At 41.8% G+C, this 23,648-nt stretch overlaps 2 protein-coding genes across 5 annotated transcripts in view; one reads left to right on the top strand and one right to left on the bottom strand.

Moving 5' to 3' along the window:
* Window positions 1–12,408, bottom strand: part of KPNA5 (karyopherin subunit alpha 5) — a 19,319-nt gene extending 6,911 nt beyond the window's left edge. Inside the window, exons 1-11 of the mRNA XM_083433638.1 lie at window positions 12,120–12,408; window positions 9,983–10,116; window positions 8,445–8,546; window positions 8,265–8,364; window positions 6,686–6,780; window positions 5,245–5,376; window positions 3,907–3,995; window positions 3,554–3,653; window positions 3,108–3,271; window positions 1,757–1,835; window positions 17–142 (exon numbers count right to left, since the gene is read on the bottom strand). Coding sequence (XP_083289764.1) covers window positions 17–142; window positions 1,757–1,835; window positions 3,108–3,271; window positions 3,554–3,653; window positions 3,907–3,995; window positions 5,245–5,376; window positions 6,686–6,780; window positions 8,265–8,364; window positions 8,445–8,546; window positions 9,983–10,116; window positions 12,120–12,123 — 1,125 coding nt within the window. The 5' untranslated portion in view covers window positions 12,124–12,408. The remainder of the gene's footprint in view (window positions 1–16; window positions 143–1,756; window positions 1,836–3,107; window positions 3,272–3,553; window positions 3,654–3,906; window positions 3,996–5,244; window positions 5,377–6,685; window positions 6,781–8,264; window positions 8,365–8,444; window positions 8,547–9,982; window positions 10,117–12,119) is intronic.
* Window positions 11,579–22,376, top strand: ZUP1 (zinc finger containing ubiquitin peptidase 1). Of its 4 annotated transcripts, none has more exons than XM_083433639.1 (9): window positions 11,579–11,719; window positions 14,493–14,603; window positions 15,960–16,072; window positions 17,233–17,401; window positions 18,481–18,669; window positions 19,540–19,708; window positions 20,384–20,535; window positions 21,886–22,103; window positions 22,206–22,376. In XM_083433639.1, exons 2-9 carry the CDS (start codon window positions 14,522–14,524, stop codon window positions 22,251–22,253), a joined length of 1,140 nt encoding a protein of 379 aa, XP_083289765.1. In that variant the 5' UTR covers window positions 11,579–11,719; window positions 14,493–14,521; the 3' UTR covers window positions 22,254–22,376. The 4 variants fall into 4 exon arrangements, with proteins under 4 accessions (XP_083289765.1, XP_083289767.1, XP_083289768.1 ...); XM_083433641.1 differs by lacking the exon at window positions 11,579–11,719 and adding an exon at window positions 13,457–13,475; XM_083433642.1 differs by lacking the exon at window positions 11,579–11,719 and adding an exon at window positions 13,590–13,835.
* Window positions 22,377–23,648: the final 1,272 nt, after the last annotated feature.

A 23,648-nucleotide genomic window follows, 5' to 3' on the forward strand; every position in this document is an offset into this window, starting at 1 on the left:
GACCCAAATAAATTACCTGAATTTGGCCTCTGTTTCCTGCAGTAATATTAGAAACTGTCCAGCAAGCTTCTTTCCGTATAGATTCCTTGGGACTACTCAGCAAATGTAAGAGACAGGGTAATGCAGAGCAATTTAGAATTACCTAAAATAATTTGAAAGATGAAAAGTTCTGCCTAAGCAGTGTATAATCAAATGTAGTCCATATATCCAAACACAGTCCATACGGTTGAAATAAATATTCACAGGTACGGTTGCAACTGCAGAGTTATTTTTAAATATTATAATGCCATATGCAGTATATTTACAGAATAAGTTACAATCATATGCTTTTGAAAAAAATGTGCTATTTAAGATCCCAATAAAGTCACAAGAGGCAATATACAGCAGAAATGGAGAACAAAAACAGAATGGGAGTTTTAGCTTTAACAGAAAATCCAACAGAATCTCATTGCTACCTAAATTCAAAGAGTTGGATCTAACCATCAGCAAAAGAATTATAAATTTGCAACCCTTCTCCACCAGCAGTATAAGAATTTGCACAATGCTGTAACAGGTAAGCTGTACAGCAGGGATGGGGAATGCTTTGCAGTTTGAGGGTCATAGTCTCTTGCGGGCAACTTTCTGGGAGGCCAGAAACGAAAGTGTAAAGATCAACAGGTATGACTTTTATTTTACCTTTGTCAAGTAGGCTACATTACTGCCATGTAAAAGCCAGAGGCTTCCACACACACACCTACATCTTTCCATTCAGCCAAGCAAGCAGTATTGTCACAGTTCAAGGGTGCACTGCAGTGAGACAACAGAGGAAGGCAAGGGTGTGTGTGGCCTGGGGAAGCATTGGGGTCAGACAGAAAGGTCTAGCAGGTCACTTGTAAGCCTCAAGGCCTGAGATTCTCCATCCCTGTTCTATAGCCATTCTCATGCTTCCAGTTACACAAGAGCATCATCACCCTGGGATTTAGTTTTGCTTTCCTTGTATGAGTCTCTGTGGAAAATTACACAACAGCCCTCTGGTGAACAGAAGACATCTTCCACTTGTCAAAAGTCGCCTCCAGTTTCAATTCAAAATGTAAGCAGAAATATGAGAAAGTGGGAATTTTATATTCCGAGGGCAGTTACAAAGTGCTAGAAAATCAGACTATGTAATTGATATTTTTTTTTGGAAGGGGTTGATTACAGACTGGGCACCTTACAAAAGAAGATTGTTTTAAAAATGGTGTTCAAGATTCAAAAAGGTATGACTGTGGAGAGGTGAGGAGCAGGCCAAGCTATAGCATGCACCATAATTATGTTTAATAATCTTGTACACTTGTTCAGGTGCCAACACCTTCTTAATTTGCACTTTGCTATAAAACCACTAAGGTCTGCTTTTTATGATGCCCTGCTTTAAAACATTCAGAATGACAAAAGTCTGACCTCAGCCACAGTAACTTTAGCATATAACTGCATTACTATTAATTATTGCTATTCTTTAGTTTCTAACTTAGTGAAGCAAGAAAATACACATTTCAGTGAAATAATGTCAGTTGCCGCAAAGAATATGGCTTTTTGATAGTTTAAGGACAGTTCTTCTGCAAGACAGGCAGATTTCCCCTCGACTATACATAAGTCTGGATAACATTCCATCTGTTCAATCAGCACCATCTATATCCATTGCAAAATATTAACAATGTATCCTGTTGCAATCTCTTGAAAGAAAAAACAAAGTTAAGCCATTACACGTTGTCACTGAAGTTTTTCAAAAAGCTCCACTGACCTGTGTTTGAATATCATCGCCCGTAACAATATTTCCTACTGCTCTTAATGCAGGCGATACCACTTTGTAGTCATTGTGCCTGGAGAAAACAAAAGTGCATAGAGCAGGTTAAATAATTCTCAGACCCTAAAATAGATTACCGTATTTTCCCGTGTATAAGACTAGGGGTTTTTTACCAAAAAAATTGGTTTGAAATTGGGGCTCGCCTTATACACGGGTAGTGCTGAGGGGTGTTTTCTTAATTTGGACTCCCCCAAAATAGGGGGTGTCTTATACATGGGTGCGTCTTATACATGGAAAAATACGGTTATTTGTTTGGAGATGCCACAGTTTGCAAGTCTCAGACACAGACAAGAATGGAAGATTGAACACACGAGCTAAACCAGCAGCTCTTTGGATTACGGCTTATTATCAATTTATATACTAAATTCCGGTGTTGAGTTATGACAGCTCTTTAGCCCAGAAGCGGCTACTGAGATATAAGGTAAAGGTTCTGATATGTTTGGGGGAACCCCAGGATTTACTGGGGAGGTGGGATGGAAAACATGTTGAAGATCTGTTAGGAGAGAAAGAGAAAACCAGGAGGAAGGGGGAATGGAATGGAGTATCCAGTCTGCATGGCTGGCACAGAAGGAGTTCCCACTGCAACAGTTCCTTTCAGGTCCCACTTGTACATACAAATAACAAACTCATTCAGTGCTATTTCTTCCATAGCCAAGACAGTACTATCTACACACAAGGGTGAAGGGTTAACAGGCTGGCAGGGAACTCCAAAGTATGTAGAAGTACAGAAGAACGTTTTTTGCGGGGTGGGGGGGTGGGGAAGAGGGAATAAAGCAGGAAAATCCACAAAAAAAGCTGAATGAGGATTAAGCATACTTAGGGGACACAGAATGCTGACTGTTTGTGGAGGGGGAAGACATAGTGTACCTTAGAAAGGGGGGAAATAGCCCTCCACACTGCAACATTTTGCTTCAGGTCCTATTGCTTATATTGTACAACCTAAATCCAGTTTTTGCTAATAGATAAAAATAAACTGGACTGGTTATATGCCTCTCAAATATCTACACTTTACAAGTTTCTTCCTTAGCATCTGGCAGAATTTCAAATGTGCCACAGAATATTTAAGATAATGCAGAGGAGGAAAGGTTGGTGCTGTGACAATCACTGCAGATGTATTGGGTGGGTGAGGGAATCATAAAGGTCCTAAGGACAGAGGGGAAACTGTTGTGTTACAGTGGGGTTCAAAAAGACTACATTACTTTTGACACATTGGTTTGAGAACACAACTGTTGATATCTTTGGCTGCAGATTCCTAGTATCGTAATTCTTCTATTAAAAAGGGACTTACATCAGAAGTTCTACTAATCTTCGGCAGACTCCAGAGTCAATAACTGCTTGGATTTTATCGTTTGGTCCATCGGATAGGTAAGAGAGGGCCCAGCAAGCATCTGCTAATACATCTGGGTCGCTGCTAAACAACAGTCTTGACAAAACACCTAAGCAAAGACGAACCTTCAGGAGTGTAAAAAGAAGAAGAAAATGCACGTTATCAGAAATGTCCTCTTTTTAGAAATTTCATATCTGTTGCAAGCAGTTTTATAAAGAGCTGAAACCCTTCCTTTGGTATTAGTTCAGTTCATTACACAACGAAATAGTCTGACTAAAAATTGACCCACCAATTAAGACTGAAGAAAGATTGGTTTGTATTGACTTTGCATGAGGAAATACACTGTTTTAAAGCAATTTATGCTTTTGACCATTATAGCACCTCACAGAGTAGAAATTGGACTCTACCTTGCTGAAATCAGGAGGTGGGTTCTTGCCCCTACAGAGGTTTGAAAGTGCCCAGACTGCATTTCTAGTCGTCGTAAGTCTGTTTGAATGTGTTAGCAGTCTGTCAAGAAAAACAAACAAATTTGAAATAGAATACAGCATCTAAATTACATAATAGCACAATCATGTGTGCTCAGCAGTAAGTGCCATAGAGTTCAATGGGTTGTACAGGAAGATGTGCATGGGATTACAGCCTTAATTATTCATAACAGTTTTCAAGCTAACCTTTTAAAACCTGAAATTAAGCCTCGCTATTTCCAATGTTTAAACATGTGTAAAATTAATATTTATTGCCAGAGATTATCAGTACTTACTGTAAGAGAGGGGGAAGTATTCCACAGCTTAGCACGTAATCTCTACATTCTGCATTGTCTCCAGCAATATTACCAAGAGCCCACACTGCCTTAGAAACAAAGGGTTAAATTAACATTAATACATTTTTAAAAGTCTTTAACTGCAACTCTTGTACACTGCTGTCTTCACATTACAGAATTAGCATTTTTAAAAAATAAAATAAAACTCAAGAATATATGACAAGAAGCTATGACCTAAATTAAGCTTATTACGATAAAAGAATGGAAAGCGCCACCCTAAGAGTTTACCTCTGCAGCTCATCTGTTGTAAAGTTGCAACAGAATATAATAAATCAGGCTGTTCAGTCCCAGCACAACAATGGCACCTATATGCCAGCACCAAACACAATCCCAATAGCAAAGGAGCAGTCACTGAAAGAATGAATGTATCAGAAGCTTATAATGGCCATGGATAACTAGCTTGCCAAGGGAATGGAAATCTCATAATAGGCAGCATTGTCCAGGTACCTACATTGCATCCCAGGGGCTATTCAAGTGGTTCAACATGTGCCTATTTTACTGGAGACAACTATCAATGGAGAGTGGCTAAAGCTCCATAGGTAAAGGGACCCCTGACCATTAGGTCCAGTTGTGGCCGACTCTGGGGTTGCGGCGCTCATCTCGCTTTATTGGCCGAGGGAGCTGGCGTACAGCTTCCAGGTCATGTGGCCAGCATGACTAAGCCGCTTCTGGTGAACCAGAGCAGAGCACGGAAACGCCGTTTACCTTCCCGCCGGAGTGGTACCTATTTATCTACTTGCACTTTGACGTGCTTTCGAACTGCTAGGTTGGCAGGAGCAGGGACCGAGCAACGGGAGCTCACCCCATTGTGGGATTCGAACCGCCAACCCTCTGATCGGCAAGTCCTAGGTTCTGTGGTTTAACCCACAGCACCACCCGCGTCCCTCAAAGCTCCATAAAAGTAAATAAAATTAGTGCGCTCTATCAGGCAGAGACAAATTTGTTTTGCCTGAAACAATTCATTTCTGCACGAGAGGCTGTGGTTAAGTAAGATTTGTAACCACAGAACCAACCTCGGCTGCAGATCACGGTTAAGGGTGAGAAACCTTAACCACAATCCCAGCTTCTATCAACCCATTAAGCAAAACTCTGAACAAGCCTCAGGCTCAGGAAATTAACACTAAGCCACAGTTTAACATTACTTCAAAATTAGATCAATGTGTTGGCGCTGGGCCTCATTTCCAAGTTTGCATGGACCTGTCTCCTGAGGTTCTTTGAAGCCCAACACTTTACTACTATTGTTTTCTAATTTAAGTGATAAAAAACCACAGAAGTTACCTGTTCCTGGACATCTTCATGTTCAGAGTTCAGCAACTTGATAAAAATTGGGACAGCTCCAGTCTCGATTACCACTTTGGTGTGCAGAAATGTCCCAGATGCTATATTTGTAAGAGCCCATGCTGCTTCAAACTAAAAGACAAAAATACAGTTAAATAAAAAAACTATAAAATGTGGATTAAGATTAAGAACATGGGAATAGCCTGCTCACGACAGGGGCCAACTAGATGCCCTTGGAAATTCAGCAAGCAAAACCGGAGTACAAAGCCCTCTCTCCATCTTATTTCCTAGGTACAAAATACACTCTGTAACCACATTCTTCATTTCTTGTAATGAAATAAGCCAAGATTTTATTTTGAAAGTATATTATTGAAAATAAGTAATGTTGGAGAAATATGGGTTGAAATTCCTGCTCAGCCACGAATCTCCCACTGCTAGTCTTGGGCAAATCACTTTCTCTCAGCCTCACAGGATTGTTAAAATGATACTGATATATGTGGATACTTTCCCGAATGGTGGGAGGCAGATGTAATAGATGGAAGAAGCAAAGAAAGACCATGGCAGCTGCATGAGCAGCCAGAGGTCCAGTCCAATGTTGCCGCCACTTACATACCACTTTACAGTGTTTGTGTGTTTATGTTTTGACATGTTTGCAATGAAACATTGGGCTATCTCTCAATGGACGTATTCTGCAAAGCTGCCTCATAGATGTACTGGGGCACAGATCACAATCTCTCTCCCACAACCAGTATCCCTCCCTAATACAGAGGAGAGGATTAGAAGCATGTGCAAAAAGCAGAATTCAAATCCTTATTTCCTGATCTCTAATGCAGCACTATTGCTCGTTGCACGACTGAATCAGGCCAGGTGCTGCCTCCTTTATTATTATTAGTTTTATATACCATACAGCTCTTCTTTTTTAAAAAAAATTAATAATAATCCCAGGGCAGTTGACACAATGTAACATTAAATTTGAGAAATCAAGTTAACATATACATTTAAGACCTACAAACATATTCCACACAGAGAAAAGCAATACAGCGGGAGCAAACCTTATCATACAACCTCATGACTACAGAAAAAAAGTCAACCATGCAGCTTATGGAGACCCAAAAGCCAAACAAAACAGGCACACTTTCAACTGGCACCAAAACTGAGCCACTGTAAGCCCCTGTTGCACCTCCAGAGGCAGGAAATTTCAAATGTAGGATGCTACAATGGAATAAAAGCCCTTCAGGCTCTACCCAAAGGCAAAATTACAAGGAAAGTCAACATGGCTACCTTTAATTTGTATTTTTTATTGTGTGTGTGTATTTGTCTCTTCATGTCTGGTACGTCTCAGAGAAAAAACACACCACCATCTCCCAGCAGAAGGATCTGAATTCTTCAAATGTTGACATTTTCCTAATGCCTTAGCACATATGTTATTAAGCGAACTCACCTGAAGAGTGCAATTGTCATTCTTTTCTAGAAATTTCACAAATCTCTGCACAACTCCTGGTTTTTGTATGACTTCATCTATTGGAGGATTAGGTTCTGAAAATAAAGGTTAATTAGACTGATTAAAACAAATGTTAGGCCAAAGTTCAGCCAATGAAACAGGTAAGCAGCAGATATAGCTGCTAGGCTGCTGGGTTTGGATGAAGAATTCCAAATAACTGTCTCTGTTACTCATAGGGATATAATAAAGTTAAAATGTTGCTAAGATCTCCCTGGAGATAGGGTAAAGTAAAAATATAACAGATCTATGTTTTGCCAAGTTAGCAAAGGAAATAAGCTAATGTTATCAACCAAGAAAATCTAGTTGATTAAACAATAAATCAGCTGGAAGATGACCAGTCATGTACTGTATATAATTGTATAACCTCAGTGAGTGAGCACAGATGCAAACGGTTAAAACATGAAGAGGTCAGCTGGATTTGACCAAAGCTACTGCTTGTCCTGTTTTCTAGTTATGAGACTTATGTGTCCGAGAAGCCCATAAGTTCTCCTCCTTTCTTTGCTCCTCCATACAACTCTAACATTAATAGTGCCACCGAACACAGGAGATTTGTGGCTAATAGCAATTGGTAAACTTAGCCACAATTCATTTGTCCTATCCTATGTTGGATCAATGACTAGTCTTGCAAGGTGGGGGGGGGGGGAGTTTCAAAATCACGCTCGCTCACACAGCTTCCACAAATTCCAAAAACCGGCACAGGCTTATAGAAGCGTGTATATATTTTTGGCAGCTAACACTGGAAACTCAGTTGGCTCAAGGGACAAAAGCTGCCACCAGATGCTTCCTTTAAGCCAAGCATAAACCTCCATAATAGCTACAAGGAAAGAAGGAGGTTCAAGCTTAACCCACCCTTTTGGCCAGAGCGCCTCGTGGCAATTGAACACAGAGTGCCTTTGCCCCTTGAGCCCAAGACAAGCTCCAGTGATAAATGTTGAAAGTGAAAAGGGAGGGGGAAGTAGAAGCAATCTTTCTTTGTCCCTCAAGCCATTGCAGGGGCTTGATTACTTTGTGGCCATGGGTGCTCAGCTCCTAAGCCCCAAATGAACCTCTCATGGGGCCCAGCAGCATAATCCTGTGGTTGGGATGTGTGCGCTTGTGCGCAAGCAGAGTTCCAAATTATTTTTGTCACTAGTTCAATTTATGAAAATAATTTCAACACAGTTGATACAAATAACATTACTGCAGTAACAGAGCACTCAACTTTGAGTACATCCAATAAAAACAATTAGTTTTAAGTCCCATACAACAAACTAGATGAATTACTGGAGCTGCAAAGAACAGTGGGATATTAAGTGAAGCGTGCAGTTGCTGTCCTGCTACCGTTTTGTTTTGTTTTGTTTTCATAGAGTGAGTTTTGGCATTCAGCCATTATTTCTGAATGAATATAGGCACTCATGTGATGAAAAACACAGACCACAGTCCAACAAACTGTTTTAAAAATAAATCTGTTCCCTGCAATTTGAACCCGTGGGAATAACATTCACAACTTCCATTTTCTATGGAAAAAAATACAAATTACCTTTAGAAAGCAGTTTTCTAAATCTCTGAGTAGCTGCAAGTTGTTGGTCGGGATCTTCTGAGAAAACCATCTGCACCATATCACAGGTAATGACATCTTCCTAAAAAGTAAAAGCCGTTATCACTCTGACATCTTTCAGCTACAACTGTCAAAATGCTCTGTCTGTTGGGGGTAATTTACCTCAGGAATAGGCACTGTAGAGCTCACATCAGGATCCTGGATTGGACTTTCTTGCATTGACTCTTCATTTCCCAGTAGAGCAACATTTCTGCGTTTAAATAACTAAGAAAAAAAAATCACGTTTGTTTTCAGATTGAGAAGGGAGAGAACTGCATTTAAAATTTGTTTACATAAATAACCCTCAATTTTAAAACCCATTTGATCAACCAACTCCATTTCCAAGTTGTTCAAACACGAAAAGCATTCACTTCCTCTGACAACCTCTTTAAAATCAGGGATTTCAATAAAAGTTTAAGCACACACCCATTTTAACTCAATTTGGTGATGATCATAGGCAATGCTGGAAACAGCGAGAGAAGAGCCGGATCAAATTTTGCAGAAGAGGGGAGACAATACATATAATTCCACAACCTGAACCTGATCTCAGTCTTGGCTTCCAAACATATCTGAACTGGCCGTAGAAGGTTTCCAGTTTAGGCGTATTACACAAACTCCAAAATTCAACATTGTAAACCTAAAGCTATTTTATCTAGTAGCTAATAATTCTCTATCTCGAGAGTTAGATTTCGGTGGAGGAAGGGAAAAGAGGGCAAATTTACTGTGGACCAATACTTATTGTCCTGATGTGCCCTATTGCATTTTTCAAACAAATACAGTTCTGACACCAGATGCTGAGAACAAATAGAAGACGGCAAACACCATCATGTTCTATTTGTGTCCAAATGCACCTGGCAGGCTACTGAAAAACAGCTGCCCTTGGGCTGATCCGCAAGGCAATATCCTCTATAGTTAAAATAAAATATCTTTAAACACTAACACTACTTTTCTAAATGCCAAACCCAAATATATATGCACAATCACTTACTGTAAACATGGGTCTATATGCAAGTAGAGGAATACCACAAATAAAAACACAGTGGTGTGTTAGCAAATAAGGGCTTTCTTTGGGTAGTAAAAACAACTGACAGTACATCACAAAAGCTGAGGTTTCGTCGGCTCCCTAATTCCTCCTATACATTCGTCGGCTCCCTAATTCTTCCTATACATACTTCCATATGTATAGATGCACAGTTCTCCTAAACCAAATAATGTCACTTATTTATCTATAAGTCTTTTATTCTGCAATTCATCCAAAAAAAGGTGGCTAACAAACAAGACAATCACTAAACAACAAACAATCACTAAACAAGACACACATTTAATAACAAAATCCTATGCACATCTATGCAGAAATAAGTTCCGCTGAATTAAATGAGATTTACTTCCAGGTAACTTGGATTGCAGGCATAGGGCCAGATTCAACTAAGTTGTTGTGCTAGAGAAAGCTAGTGCCATGACTACTCCCAGCAAAACAAGGCTTTCCCCCTACCGCTACCCCTCAAATCTGCTTGGGAGGGTCAAGAGAACCCCCCCCCCCCAAAAAAAAGCACAAGGGAGGAAAGGAAGTGAGCTCTGTCTGGCAAGCAAAAATGCTTGTGCTGATGGAATGATCACCTTAGCGTGATACTGAATCCCTCCCATAATCTTTAAAGACTTACTTGTTCTTCCCTTTTCTGTTTACGAAGCTGAATACCTTCCTCTTCTCTTCGTCGCCGCATCTCTTGGGGATTGAGGGCATTGTTTTTATAACTTTTCATTCTGTAGTGATCCTTTTCTGGGCTTGCCATGGTATCTACAAATTAAGAGCAAGAGAATTGATTGCATTTTCTTCTCTGGACTGCCAGTCAAGTCCAAGGTAACAAGAAGCGATAACCTAGGGCCAATCCACACCTCACATTTAAAGAACATTCAATGCACTTTTAAAACATACTGCTTCCACTAAAGATCTTGAGAACTGTAGTTTTCCCCTTACAGATCTACTGTTCTAAGTGCCCTTAGCAAACTACAGTTCTCAGGATTCCTCGGGGCAAGTCATGTGCTTTAAATGTGTGCTGGATGCGCTTTAAATATATGGTGTGAATCTGGCCCTAGAAATATTTACTGTTCTGCATATTATTATGTCTGGGTAGGCAACATCAGCATGTAACACAGGAATTTCTGCTACTACCAGATACAGCTTTACAATACGTGAACAAGCAGCTGGAGCAAGTCTCCAATGAGGAAAGATTGCAGCATTTGTGGTTTTTTTAGTTTCAAAAAAGGGCACCACTCCTGAGAGGGCACTACCACCTGTTGCCACCAAGCATACTTCAAACAGAAAGGGTGCATGGGGCAGAAGATCTTAAACAAGATATTATAAAGCGTTCCAATTTACAGGAAGTTGATGGAAATCTATGTGAATGTTTCTTACATGAATTGACATCACAGACTTAATTCAAAGACAAAATGTTCAAAACACCTCAGATACAAGGATCTTCAACTGAATCACTTCAAAAAATCAGGTGCCAGACATCAAATGTATAGTTAGGGCTGCCAGTGGACTAGAAGAAACTAGCCTTTAAGAGTTGCTTGATATACAGTAAGCAGGAGGAAGCTTGTCACAGTGCGTGCATCACATGCTCAAATCCTCACCTCAAGCTGCTGTTAACAAGACACAATTACAGAAAGATGAAAAGTTGGCACCCCCATACTATTTAAAAATTACGGGCAGCTATTGAATAAATCTGCTCGCCATGGCAAGTGAGGTGCCACCCTCTGGCAAGTGTGACCAGCAGCACTGTCTTCCCATTTTGAAGCTGCAGAGGTGGGTGGAGATTGCTGGACTGTTGCACCATGACACCACTAGCTCCAAAGTTGGGGGGAAGGCTGGGAATTGTTTGACAGCTGTGTGGCCAAATCACCCAACACAGCCTTGGTCATTCAGGGCCAGATTTACAAGTCCCAGGGCCCCTGATTACTGACATGTCCCTGATTTCCTCCCCGAAGGAGTGCAAAGTGGCAGGTGGTCCCCTTGGCAAATGTGGAAAGAGGGTCACATTGGGCGCTGCTGCCTGAAGGCTACTGGGGTGTCTTAGTCACCAGGGACCCTCCCGCCTCCCCCCCCCCAATGGTTTGGGGGGGGGCACGGTGGCGCTTGACAGGCGACGAGAATTCTTAGAATTCTAGAGCGTGTGAAGGCTGTCGTTTTTGTTGTTTCCCGCAAAAAACCTACCCCTGCCCTACGTCCTGCCTCAAAGGCAACCAGCAAGTACAAATCACCAAAATCAAACGGGCAGATTCCTGGGGGGGGGGGAAGCCCGTGCCAGGGGAATCCCCGTCAAAACAAGACGGCCGAGTCCCCGCCTCGTGGAGCACCAGGACCAGCAAGTAGGGGAAGATCGCGTGAAAAAACCAAGGTAAGAATAGCACTTGCAAACCAGTTATTAATATAGACAGATATATATGTGTGCGCGCGCGTGCATATGCCCTATATATACACACATATTTGCTCGGAAATGACTCCTACCGATGTCAGTGTGGATTACGCGCACAGGACCGCAGCCATGAGTTGCCCGTGGGCTTTCCACCCGAACCAACAGCCCAAAAAGGGGGTGGGGAGGGGGGTGCAGCACTGTCCCGCACGCCTGTGGGTCGGCAGGAGATAGGGCAGCAGCGCCAGCGTCCTTTAAAAGAAATCGGGATGCGGAGGCAGCAAAGCATCCCTTGCATTTTGAGCCATCCTCCTTTCCTCCCGCCCCCCGGAATCCAGTGGCAGGAAGGAGCTCGCCCCGCGCCCCTTCCTTCACACTCACGCACCCATTGCGGGCAGCCCCCCGCCGCTTTCCCCTCCGCAGAGCAGCAGAGCGGGCAGATTCGCCGTCCAAGATGGCGGCTCCAGGCGCGCCGAAGAAGCCGGTCCCTCCTCTTCTATCTCCCCTCCGCCCAGCACCACCCGCGCGCCAGCGCGCGTGCGCGGAGGGGGAACGGAGCCGCCAATGGCGAGAAACGGGGCTCCCGGTTCTCCCGCGGCCCACGGAAGGCACGCCCATAGAGCTAGGCAGCAGCGGAAGAGCGACACGCGGCTCTCAGCTCGCGGGCTAACTAGGTGACGTTTTGCTCCGCCTGCGGGGAAAAAGCAGAGCGAAACAAGGCACAGGCGCGACGGAACGCGGAGAGTGCGCATCATGCAGCAGAGCTCTGGACCGGGCTGTTTGGTGAAACCACCATAATAACCCCTTCCCAGCTACCCATGATAAGTTAAGGCGCTCTCCTGAGAGGGGTGGGAGAAGGAGTCGGTCGGTTTTTATCGTTGCAGGAAGCGATTAATTGGCTCGCAGTGCCGGATTTACATATAAGCTAAACAAGCTAAAGCTTAGGGCCCCACTCTTGGGCCCCCCAAAAAATATAAAGTGGAAAAAACTGGATGTAAATTTCCAAAATATAAGATTAAAAACATATAAAACCTACATACAGCACCTGTGTTTTGTGTTGTGTAGGCTCTTACGATGTAAATAATGGGCCATGCCTGCTAGCCTGCTCCCTAAAAGATCACTGGTTTGCTCATTTCTCTATATAGGGTGCCTACATTCTGCATGGACTGGTTGCATATATTCATATAGCATATATTCAACACACAAAAAACAGCGACAATTTGTTGTTGACAAAGGGCAGCTGGACATATAAGGCGCCATTACTTTCAGTAGCTTAGGGCGTCAGCAAACCTAAATCCGACCCTGTAAATATACACTAGTAAAGAAGGACTAACAGTGCAGTCCTAACCATGTCTACTCAGAAGCCCTTTTGCGTTCCATGACACCCCCACCTAATTATACTTTTGAGAGCTTCAAAGAGGAAGCTAAATATAAGCAAGAAAGAGAACTCTGTAGGTCAGTTTTCCGCAACCTGGTACCTTACTGGATATTTTTGGGCTGCAACTGTTGCACGACTTTCGGTCCAAATCATATCCAGTAGGTTGCGGAAAACTAAAAGAAATTTAATTTAGAAGTTCGCTCTCTTGCTTATACTTCGTTTCCTTCGTGGAATTCTGCAGGATCCTGTCTCCGCAACCAGATGATGCCTACGGGAAGTCCGCGCAGTAGGATGGGAGCTGTAGCTCAAAGGATCTCCACGGCACCTCGTTGGGGAAAGCCAACATAGACTCTTCTGGGGAGCGTGCGTAAACTGCGCGTGCGCAAGGGTCGGGTTAGACAGCGGCTGCCCGTGAAACGAAAGTGTAGGCTTGTTTCCCTTTTTAGTACGTCTAGGAGTCACGTGAAAGGATAGAGCTGGGAGAGCGCGCGCGCGCGCGTCTGGGCGACGTATGCCGTGGGCTCTTCTCCGCTCGCGCTGGGCTCCTGGCAGCCGCGGTAGGTGTCGAGGTGTTTATATCCGCCTCGTGCCAAGGGGGCGTGGCTCCCGCCGGGAAGGGCGCAAGTATGGAGTTCTCCGGCAAAGCCCGGCAGGGACAGCAGCGGCTTCTGCAGGGGGCCCCGTCCGCTGGCGCCCGCGCACCGCCGCCTTCTCCCGCCCGAGGTGAGTGAGACCTGGAGGGATGTCGCTTCACATTTCGGAGCTGTCTGGCTTGAAAATGAATCATTTGCGTGCAGAGTGTCGAGAGAGACGTGCGAGTCGCCCGCTAGATTGATATGCACGTGGGAACCGTCTCTGGTCGGAATATGGGTCTGGCTTTATAAACGTCAGGCGCTTACATAGTATGTAGGGCATCAGGATCCACCGTGCTCTCGTGCTGCCTGTGAGCATGAGAGCAGAGCCTCTCTCATATATATATGTGTGTGTGTGTGTGTGTATGTATGTATATATATATATATATACACACATACATAATGTGGGGAGAGGGGCAAAAGGAGCTTGGCCTCAATTTCCGAACTCTCTTCATTAATATATACTGTACTGTTGTTGTTTTTCCTTTGCCCATACACAATATCTTCAAAGCACACTAAAAACAGTCTTTCCCTTGGTCTGAGTACTTCAGTTTATTCCTCACAGAGCTACAATTTTAAGACATTGGCAGCTCCAAGCCATCTAGCACTCAAGAGCAGTAACTACCAAGGGACTCCCCCAAACTTGGAACTGCCTTCTAGGTATGAGCTTAGCAAGCAAGCATTTCTTTCCAGCAGAAGAATATGCAATGTCCTGATCATTTACTCTTAATACTTTGCTTTAATGCAGAAAATGGTCAGGAGCTGTATGAATGCCCAATGTGCCACCTTGTTTGTACTGATTACCCAATACTGCAGGAACATGTTGAATTACACTTGGAGGAATGCACCTTTTTAGAAGGTAAGGGGAAGATTCCAAAATAGGAAAGACATATTTTGTGTATTGACGAAAGATGTAATGTTTCATTCAGGAGAAGCTGGTATTATCCAAATAATGCAAGGTAACATGAAATCATATGACTTGGAGCTTCATATATCATGTTAGCATATCGTAAAAAAAGTAGAAAACAATGCAGTGTAACAACAACAACAACACTTTCAGAATTGGTAGCAATTTTGTTTTGTATGTCTCTTTCCTCTAATGATAGAGACTGTATCAGTAGAGACACCTAAATAGCATATATCTGTGCCCTGGGTGGATAAAAAACAATTAAAGAAGACATTTGAGGAGTCGATTGAAAAACAAATCACATTTTTTTGTTTTTTAACATAGCACGGTTAAATCTGAATAAAAGCATAAGCAACTTCTTAAAAGCCGAATCAGTGGTCTTCAATCAAATGTAATGAGTTAAGGCTGCCTTAAAAGAAATAACTGTTTTGGGCACAAGGGAGGTACTTATCATGGTTTTGGTACTGGGAACCAAGGATTGGTTAGTCACCACAGGCACAGAGATCCAGGCCTTGGCTCTACAATAGTGTTTGTATTTCATTGAGAGGACTACCCCCTAAGCCCATTTTGGTGGACACTGCAACTTGACCAGTTCCCAAATTATCAATATTTCCTCTCCCTAAGCAAACAATAACAATTTATCTTTCATCTCAGGAAAATAAATTGCTCTACCAAGGAATTAACTTACTGGTCCTCGCTTCTCAAAAATGCTGGGTCCTTAGCTAAACAGACAGGTACAAATGGGCTGCAATGAGCAAAATCTCCGGAGCATTAGCTACTATGCATTTGTGGGCTCAGGATGGGTGTGGAGCAAGGCATTACAGATATGCTGTGTAGAGGAAATGAAACAGAAAGCAGCATGGTTAGACAGACATATATTTTGTTCATTTACAGCTAAATAGAGCATCCATATTAATGTGTTTAACCAATTTGTATGTATCATATCTGAACTACAAGTGAGAAGCTGGGTTTAAATCTGTGATCTAGGTGACTAGGAATGGTATTAAATAATACATTCTGTCTAGGAATGTAGGTAATTGAAGTTGCAATTCTGTACACTCTTTGCTAGATGTCAGCCCAATATAAGCACAATGGGACTTAGCTTCTCAGTAAATGGACATAGGATTGTGCTGCAAATTTAAAACATACAGGTTATTGATAAAAACCTGGAATTTTCAGAAATATTCAACATCATCAAATATGGCAGGTCTTCTTTGGGAAACGTAATGTACAACATAACCAATTGTTATGTGGCTGTACCTTCGAAATATTCATTAGACTTTTATTTTATATAATATTGCATGACAGTGGAGAGAAACTTGACTGACCTAGAATTGGCACAGCATCTCCAGAATGAGGAAGACAGGCAAAGAAGAGCAGCAGCAGCAAAACAAGAAAGAGAAGATTTCCAAAAGCTACAGGTGTGGTATCGGTGTTCTAGTTGCAATGTACTTTGGTATAGCTTGTAAATATATGGAGTGTTTTGTAAATGTGTGATACATTTAAGTGTTTATTTTGTGCACAAAGAATTAATGTTTATCGTTAAGTGTCTCTTGGTAGCAGTTGGTTGAGCAGAGAGCCTAATGCCTTTGGTCAGGATGCATTTTATAAGCTAGGTCAGAGGTTCCCAAACTTTAAAAGGAAAACTAGAGACAAGTGTGCAGAGACTTCCAGCGTTCAGAGGTTACAAGTAGAAATGTGAGTAATTTCTCTTCTGAGAATTCATCACAAAGAATGACTCTCTAGATAATTGGCTATTTCTTATTAATTATCATGGGATCTCGTGCCTAGATTTTTCAAGCTGTACTATCCTAGTTCAGAAGCAGTACAAATTGTAATATTTATTCTTATTTCTTTAGAGAAATACCATAAAGAGTGCATATGAGTGTGTGTGTATGTATGTATACCATAAAGTGTGTGTGTGTGTGTGTAGATATATATATAGTTTATTAAGTTTATTAGTCACTTGCTCTCTAAAAGGTCCCCAATGACATTGAAAAATACATACATAAATACATCATACCATTGAAAAAGGGTATTCTGGTTATACAGTGGTGTCTCGCAAGACGAAAAGAATCCGTTCCGCGAGTCTCTTCGTCTTGCGGTTTTTTCGTCTTGCGAAGGAAGCCCATTAGCGGATTAGCGCTATTAGCGGCTTAGGGGATCAGCTGATAAGCGGCTTAGCGGATCAGCTGTTAAGCGGCTTAGCGGCTTGGGAAAAAGGGGGGGGGGGAGGAAAAAAACCCCGCAGGAACTCGCAAGACATTTTCGTCTTGCGAAGCAAGCCCATAGCAAATTCGTTTTGCGAAGCACCTCCAAAACGGAAAACCCTTTCGTCTAGCGGGTTTTCCGTCTTGCGAGGCATTCGTCTTGCGGGGCACCACTGTAGTTACTACAAAGGTTCCGCTTAACTCTTAAATGGGCAGCTTCGTGTTCTGAATCAACTTCCATGGTTCTCTTGCATTCTCTCCTCTGTGCAAGGTTGAAGCAGGATTGCATGCGCTAACGATTCTTCTTTCTCCAGGAACTGCTAAGACTTCTTATTGCTTAAAGGCTTTAAAGTATAATATATCCTTAACAGAGGCAATACGGCTTGGATGGCTCTGGAGGATATAAGCAGCAGTCACTAAAAAATATGGAAAAGGAAGTGGCTTTTGGGAGAATGACCCCATCTGACTATCACAGGAGAAAAGCTGACATGATGGAATCTCTGGCTTTTGGTATTGATGATGGAAAGACAAAGACTTCGGGTGAGTAATTAAAAATGTGTGAGTTTCTTCAAAGGTCTGACTGAGGTGTCTAAAAATCATTTTGCCAAAAGCCATTGTTCAATAAGTGTGCTGCAGATTGCAAAATAATTTTTTTCTGCTTGCAGGGAAATAAGAGTATGCAACTTTAGACAGGAGCTAAGAATGGCAATTCCTACAATCCATATTAAAGATAATGGCTCTCAGGCAGATTTAAAATCACGATTCAAAAATAGGTTATAAATTGTCTAAATGTTTTATTTAAATACCATGACAAATTTCAAAGTAGAGAACCGGCTGTCATCATGGTTTTTGCCAACCTTCGCAAATAGTAACCGGAAACATACTGCAGTTATCTGGTGTATATGGTAGGCTTGCTATCTAGCTAAGGGTGAATGATTTCATAAAACTTTCTCAGTAATTATGACCAAATGCTGTCTTGTTTCTGCTTGGTTCGCAGTATCTTAATATACTACACCTAGTCTCCTGTAATGATTTGACACCTTCATTAAGGAAACATTCTGCTTAAATAAAGCTGTACAGTGGTGGTGACTGGCTGTTTGCCTTGTCAGCCCTTCAAACTTGCAACTTCCTTGCCTGACGGCACAGTCGTCATCACAGGTTTCACATATTATATCTTTACTCTTGGCTTCAGGCAGTTCTTCTTGCGTGACTACTTTGCCACTCTTGTGGTTTTTGCCAGATTTTTCACCTTTTAACCATTGGTTTAGCTTCAAAATTGAGATAATCATTAAATTCACTCATGCTGTGTGTCACTTACTTTGCACTCTTAGTTGCATGTGCCTTAGTTTCTCTCCATTCACCATAAGGCCTTGGACAACTTGCCTAACACGGGATAGTAAATCTATAGCTGAGGAACAGGCTTGGAGCCATGTCTTCTGTCAGCATGTTAAACTATTCACTACTTGTTCCCTGCTCTTTGTACAGTTATGTAGAATTCGGCAGTCATTATTATTACTTTTTTCATACTGGTTGCATCTTGCAAATTGTGTGACTGTTGTTAATGTATCATCAGTAAACTTTAGTCTCTTTCTCTCCTTGTCTCCCCTTTTTAAAATCAGGAATTACTGAAATACTGTGCCAGTACTATCAGAATGAATGTAAAGACATAAAGCGTGTATGGCTTTCTACAGGAGTAGATCACTTCCATTGTTCTTTAGGAGACAGAGGTTGGGGCTGCGGTTACAGGAACTTCCAAATGCTTCTTTCTTCCCTCTTGAGGAACAGTACCTATGAAGAGTGCTTGAAAGGTGGGTATTTTTGCATGGAATTGTGCTGCCAGTGGCACATTTGCCAGCCTGAGCGCTTGCTAAAAATGTGTTCCTATGCTGACGTATATTACAATATCTGCATCATATAGGTTAAAAATTGGTGGATACAAGAACAGTTTTTTCAATTTTATAGCTTGAAAATGAGCCTGCAGAATATGAACCTTTCCCTGTCCAGATCATAACTTCCTTAGGCCTTTTGTTGTTTAGTCGTTTAGTCGTGTCTGACTCTTCGTGACCCCATGGACCAGAGCACGCCAGGCACTCCTGTCTTCCACCGCCTCCCGCAGTTTGGTCAGGCTCATGTTTGTAGCTTCGAGAACACTGTCCAACTATCTCGTCCTCTGTCGTCCCCTTCTCCTTGTGCCCTCCATCTTTCCCAACATCAGGGTCTTTTCCAGGGAGTCTTCTCATGAGGTGGCCAAAGTATTGGAGCCTCAACTTCACGATCTGTGCTTCCAGTGAGCACTCGGGGCTGATTTCCTTAAGAACGGTTAGGTTTGATCTTCTTGCAGTCCATGGGACTCTCAAGAGTCTCCTCCAGCACCATAATTCAAAAGCATCAATTCTTCGGCAATCAGCCTTCTTGATGGTCCAGCTCTCACTTCCATACATCACTACTGGGGAAACCATGGCTTTAACTATACGTCCTTAGGCCTTACTCAGGCTCAAGTCTAGGGGAAGTCCTTCCCACTGATATCATTTTTTGCTGGAAAGCTTTTATGTCAAACAAGAGGAAGTAATTCCCCAACAGTAAAGGCCGTCCCACTTCAGGACACTTAGAAATCTATTGTAACTTTGGTTTTGCCTTTTCATAGCTGCAACTTGAATGTTGTCCCGTTGTTGTTTTAGATAATTCATCAATTCCATGCATTCCAAAAATTCAGTCATTGATTGAAGATGCTTGGAAAGAAGGCTTTGACCCACAAGGAGCTTCTCACTTCAACAGCAGATTACATGGAACTAAGGCATGGATAGGAGCATGTGAAATTTATTCACTTTTAACTTCTCTCAGGATAAAGTAAGTGCTGCCTATTAAAGGAAGTAAAAAGGTTTTAGTTCTAAGCACATGACACCAATTATGAGAGTGATTTTATGTGAATATCACAGAAATTCAAGTTCGAACTGGTCCTATGTAGAGATGGCATTTCCAGGAGAATAAGAACATGAAATACTTAAGGGAAAAATTGTGTTGGCAATTGGTCAATCAGTTGCCTAGGAACTTCCTTCTTGCATCTTTCCTTGCAACTCTCTTTTTAAAAGAAAATTGCTACTTCCAAAGTTCTTCCATGTATAAATGGTGCAAAGTTATTGCTTGCTACAGCATGCTTTCATTTCAATGGTTTAAGTTTCATACAAAGAAAAAGTCTAAGTTGTATATGTATTTATAAAACATATATATCCCGTTCATTAGTGTTTCAAATCAGGGCAAGTAACAATTAGGTAGTAAAAAAAGAAGAAAAAAGCCACCTAGATTAACATTGCAGGAAGGGGTTTTTTTAAAGTATCAAGTAAAAGATCATTCTCACGCTAGGGGGAGCTGTGTACTTGAAGTAATATGTGCTACTACAAACTCACAAATGTGACCATTGTTCTTACAGCCGAGGCAAAAAAAAAATTATAACAGTGGTAGAACTTGGTGACTAATGCACTAAACAAAAGATGCTATCTGACATTCATTTAAACTGCCTTATAGGTGTCAGGTCATTGATTTTCACCAGCCAACAGGCCCTGCAGGAACACATCCTCGCTTGTTGGAATGGGTTTTCAACTATTACTCGGCAGACAAGGAAAACAGTTCAAAGGTTGTGTGTACTCCCAAGCCACCAATCTACCTTCAGCACCAAGGTCAGCGAAACTTTCCACTTCTCTCTTTTCTAAAGGTTAAGCTGTGTTATTCATGCATTACTGGTGTCCCCATGTCCAGTTTTTGTTTTATGAATTATGCTTCCTGGAAGAGCAGTGGAATGTCTTCTTAACTGTAACTCTCAAATATAATTGTATTATTTATTTCATAAAATTTATACACTTCTCAGTTGTAAAAACAAAAAAACCTCCTCAAAGTAGTTTACAAAAAAGATTGCAATTGTAGACCACAAGCTTAACATGAGTCAACAGTGTGATGTAGCAGGGGTGGGGAAAAAGCAAATTCTATTCTATGCTGTATCAACAGAATTGTAGTGTCCCAATCAAGGGAAGTCATAGTAGTTCTCTATTCTGCCTTGGTCAGACCACACCTGGAATACTGTGATCAATTCTGGATACCACAATTTAAGGAGGATATTTACAAGCTGGAACGTTTGCAGAGGGTGCCCAAGATGACCAGGAGTCTAGAAACTAAGCCTTACGAGGAACGGTTGAGGGAGTTATGTTTAGCCCAGATAAGGGGAGACTGAAAGGAGATGTGATAGCCATCTTCAAATATTTAAAGGGCTGCCACATATGGAGGATGGAACGAGTTTGTTTTCTCCTGCTCTGGAGACTATAGCCCATAGGTAGGCAAACTAAGGCCCGGAGGCCGGATCCGACCCAATCGCCTCCTAAATCCGGCCCACGAATCAGCATGTTTTTACATGAGTAGAATGTGTCCTTTTATTTAAAATGCATCTCTGGGTTATTTGTGGGGCAAAGGAATTTGTTCACCCCCCAAAAAAAATAGTCCGCCCCCCCCCCAAGGTCTGAGGGACAGTGAAAAAGTTTGCTGACCCCTGCTAGCCTATACTAATGGATTCAAATTACAAGAAAGGAGATTCCAACTAAACACAAGAAATAACTTTCTGATAGTAAAAGCTCCTACGAGAGGTGGTGAACTCTCCTTACTTGGAGATTTTAGGCAGAGGTTGGATGGCCATTTGTCATGTATGTTGTAGTTGAGATTCCTGCATTGCAGGGGGTTAGACTAGTGTTTTGTTTTATTTGGTATATTAACGGATTTGAGGGGATGGTTTGTGTTATGAGCTGCTTTGAAAGTCAGAGAGAAAACGGTAGATTTTAAAAATAAAACTTACCTGAAAAAACATTTATACAAGTAATTTGTTTTTATAACAATTACAATTATCTATGTAAGCATTAAGTTATATATTGCAATTCTGTACAGCAGTTTGGGGTTTTGCTTAAGGGGTTCGTAGACCATGTGTTAGCAGAAATGTATACCTGATGGGTGTGCTTTGGCGTGTTTTGTTTTTTTAAATAAAATAGGTCATAGTCGTACTATTATTGGAATAGAAGAAAGGAAGAACAAAACTGTGTGCCTACTGATGTTCGATCCAGGTTGCCCCTCACAAGAGATGCAAAAACTCTTAAAAGGCATAGATGGGAACAGTCTCAGACTGCTTCGAAGATTTGTGGGCAGCTTAAAACATAAACAGTATCAGCTCGTGGCCATAGACGGTGTACTGTCAGCGGAGGAAAAAGTTGTGAGTATTACAGATAAGAGCCCATCTGATTTAATATCTTGGTGACCTACTGTGGTGTAAGTAGAAGTGGCAATGCTAACTCTTGTTTGTCTCCAACTTAAGACTCGTAGGCAGGCTTCTCAGCACTTCGTGGCTCAGCGGATTTCTTGAAGTTAGGAATCCTGAAGAATATCAAGCAAGCTGCAGGAGAGATTCTGGTGCATTCACACAGGTTCTTGAATGATGTACATAGACTTTTTAAGGACTTAAAAATAAACATTGGGGGGGAAATGACTTGTTGGCATGTGATTTGTTATATCAGATTGAGGAAAGGTGCAAACCTAAATTACCAAGTCATTATAGCAAACTATTTTTAAATATGTATGACAGGCAACAATACTGTGCTGCTCTTTTCAGAGTTTCAGAGAAAATATATATTTATGTGCTAATACAGAACCAGCCAAAGTGTGGCACATACTACAGTATCTGATAGTACTTGACATATTCTAAAATGGCTACCTCAGCCCTTATACTAGAGGGGTGCAGCAGGAAGTCCTCAAAGGGAATAAAAAAAAGAAAGAATGAAATTTCTGGCTTAGTGGGATCTCTCACAACAGAAAGTTTACTTTGGCTTGATTTACAGTTGCCCCACTTCCCTTAAATGTACATTTTACCTCTGGTATTATAGGATCCTGTAAGTTCCTAGGCAAGCAGAGTAAGACTATCAAGGGCTGTAAGATCACAGGGCAGCTGAAAAGTTGGTGTCAACATGTTGATGCAGCCAGTATTCCTACAACCCCTCAACTCACTTGACTGCACAGTGTGTTTAGTTTTCCAAGCCACTTCAGGCAAGAACAAAAAGTGCAGGGATTTAACAGCCAGGCTACAAGTTGCATTTAGTATCCCTTTAAAAAGATCTGAAGTACTTTGGAATGTTTAACCAAGCTGCATATGTCTGACATAGACATTCTATTAAAATAATTGCAACATAATCTAGCATCCCACTCAAGACTGCCTAGAACTTGTATTACTAGTCTGGGTGGAATTGTTCAGGATTGCATCTCTAATTATAATGTGATTCAAGTAAACACTTGAGAACATCTTGTCAACTGCAGGTTTCAGCTGCAGTACAACCATAATTAAATGGGGGGAATCTACAGGAGATTAAGTAATGCCTCCTTAGTTACCTTTGGAGCAGGAAGAAGCAACCTGTGATTATCGAGATGTTGATGAACTACAACTTCCCTAAATCACTGGTCATGCTGGCTGAAGTTGATGGGACAACAGCTGGAGGCCCATGACTTCCCATCTGTGTCTTAAAATGTTTTATTGTTTGCACGTGCTGGTTAACACATGTGCCTATAAGCATTTAGGCTGTACTGCTTGAGCCTTTTGTATCCCAGCTGTCTGTACTTAAATTTACCAGATTTGTTATTTGATGGACACTGCTCAACATGCAACCCCTCTCCTCTCTTCCTTCTCTTGGAGAGAGACAGCAACCACATGGCAGTGCTAGAAGACCCAAGGCTGGCTTAAACTTGCTTGTCACCATCCCTCTGCATTTTC

Source organism: Podarcis tiliguerta, assembly GCF_965153285.1.
Source record: "Podarcis tiliguerta genome assembly, chromosome: 3".
NCBI lineage: Eukaryota > Metazoa > Chordata > Lepidosauria > Squamata > Lacertidae > Podarcis > Podarcis tiliguerta.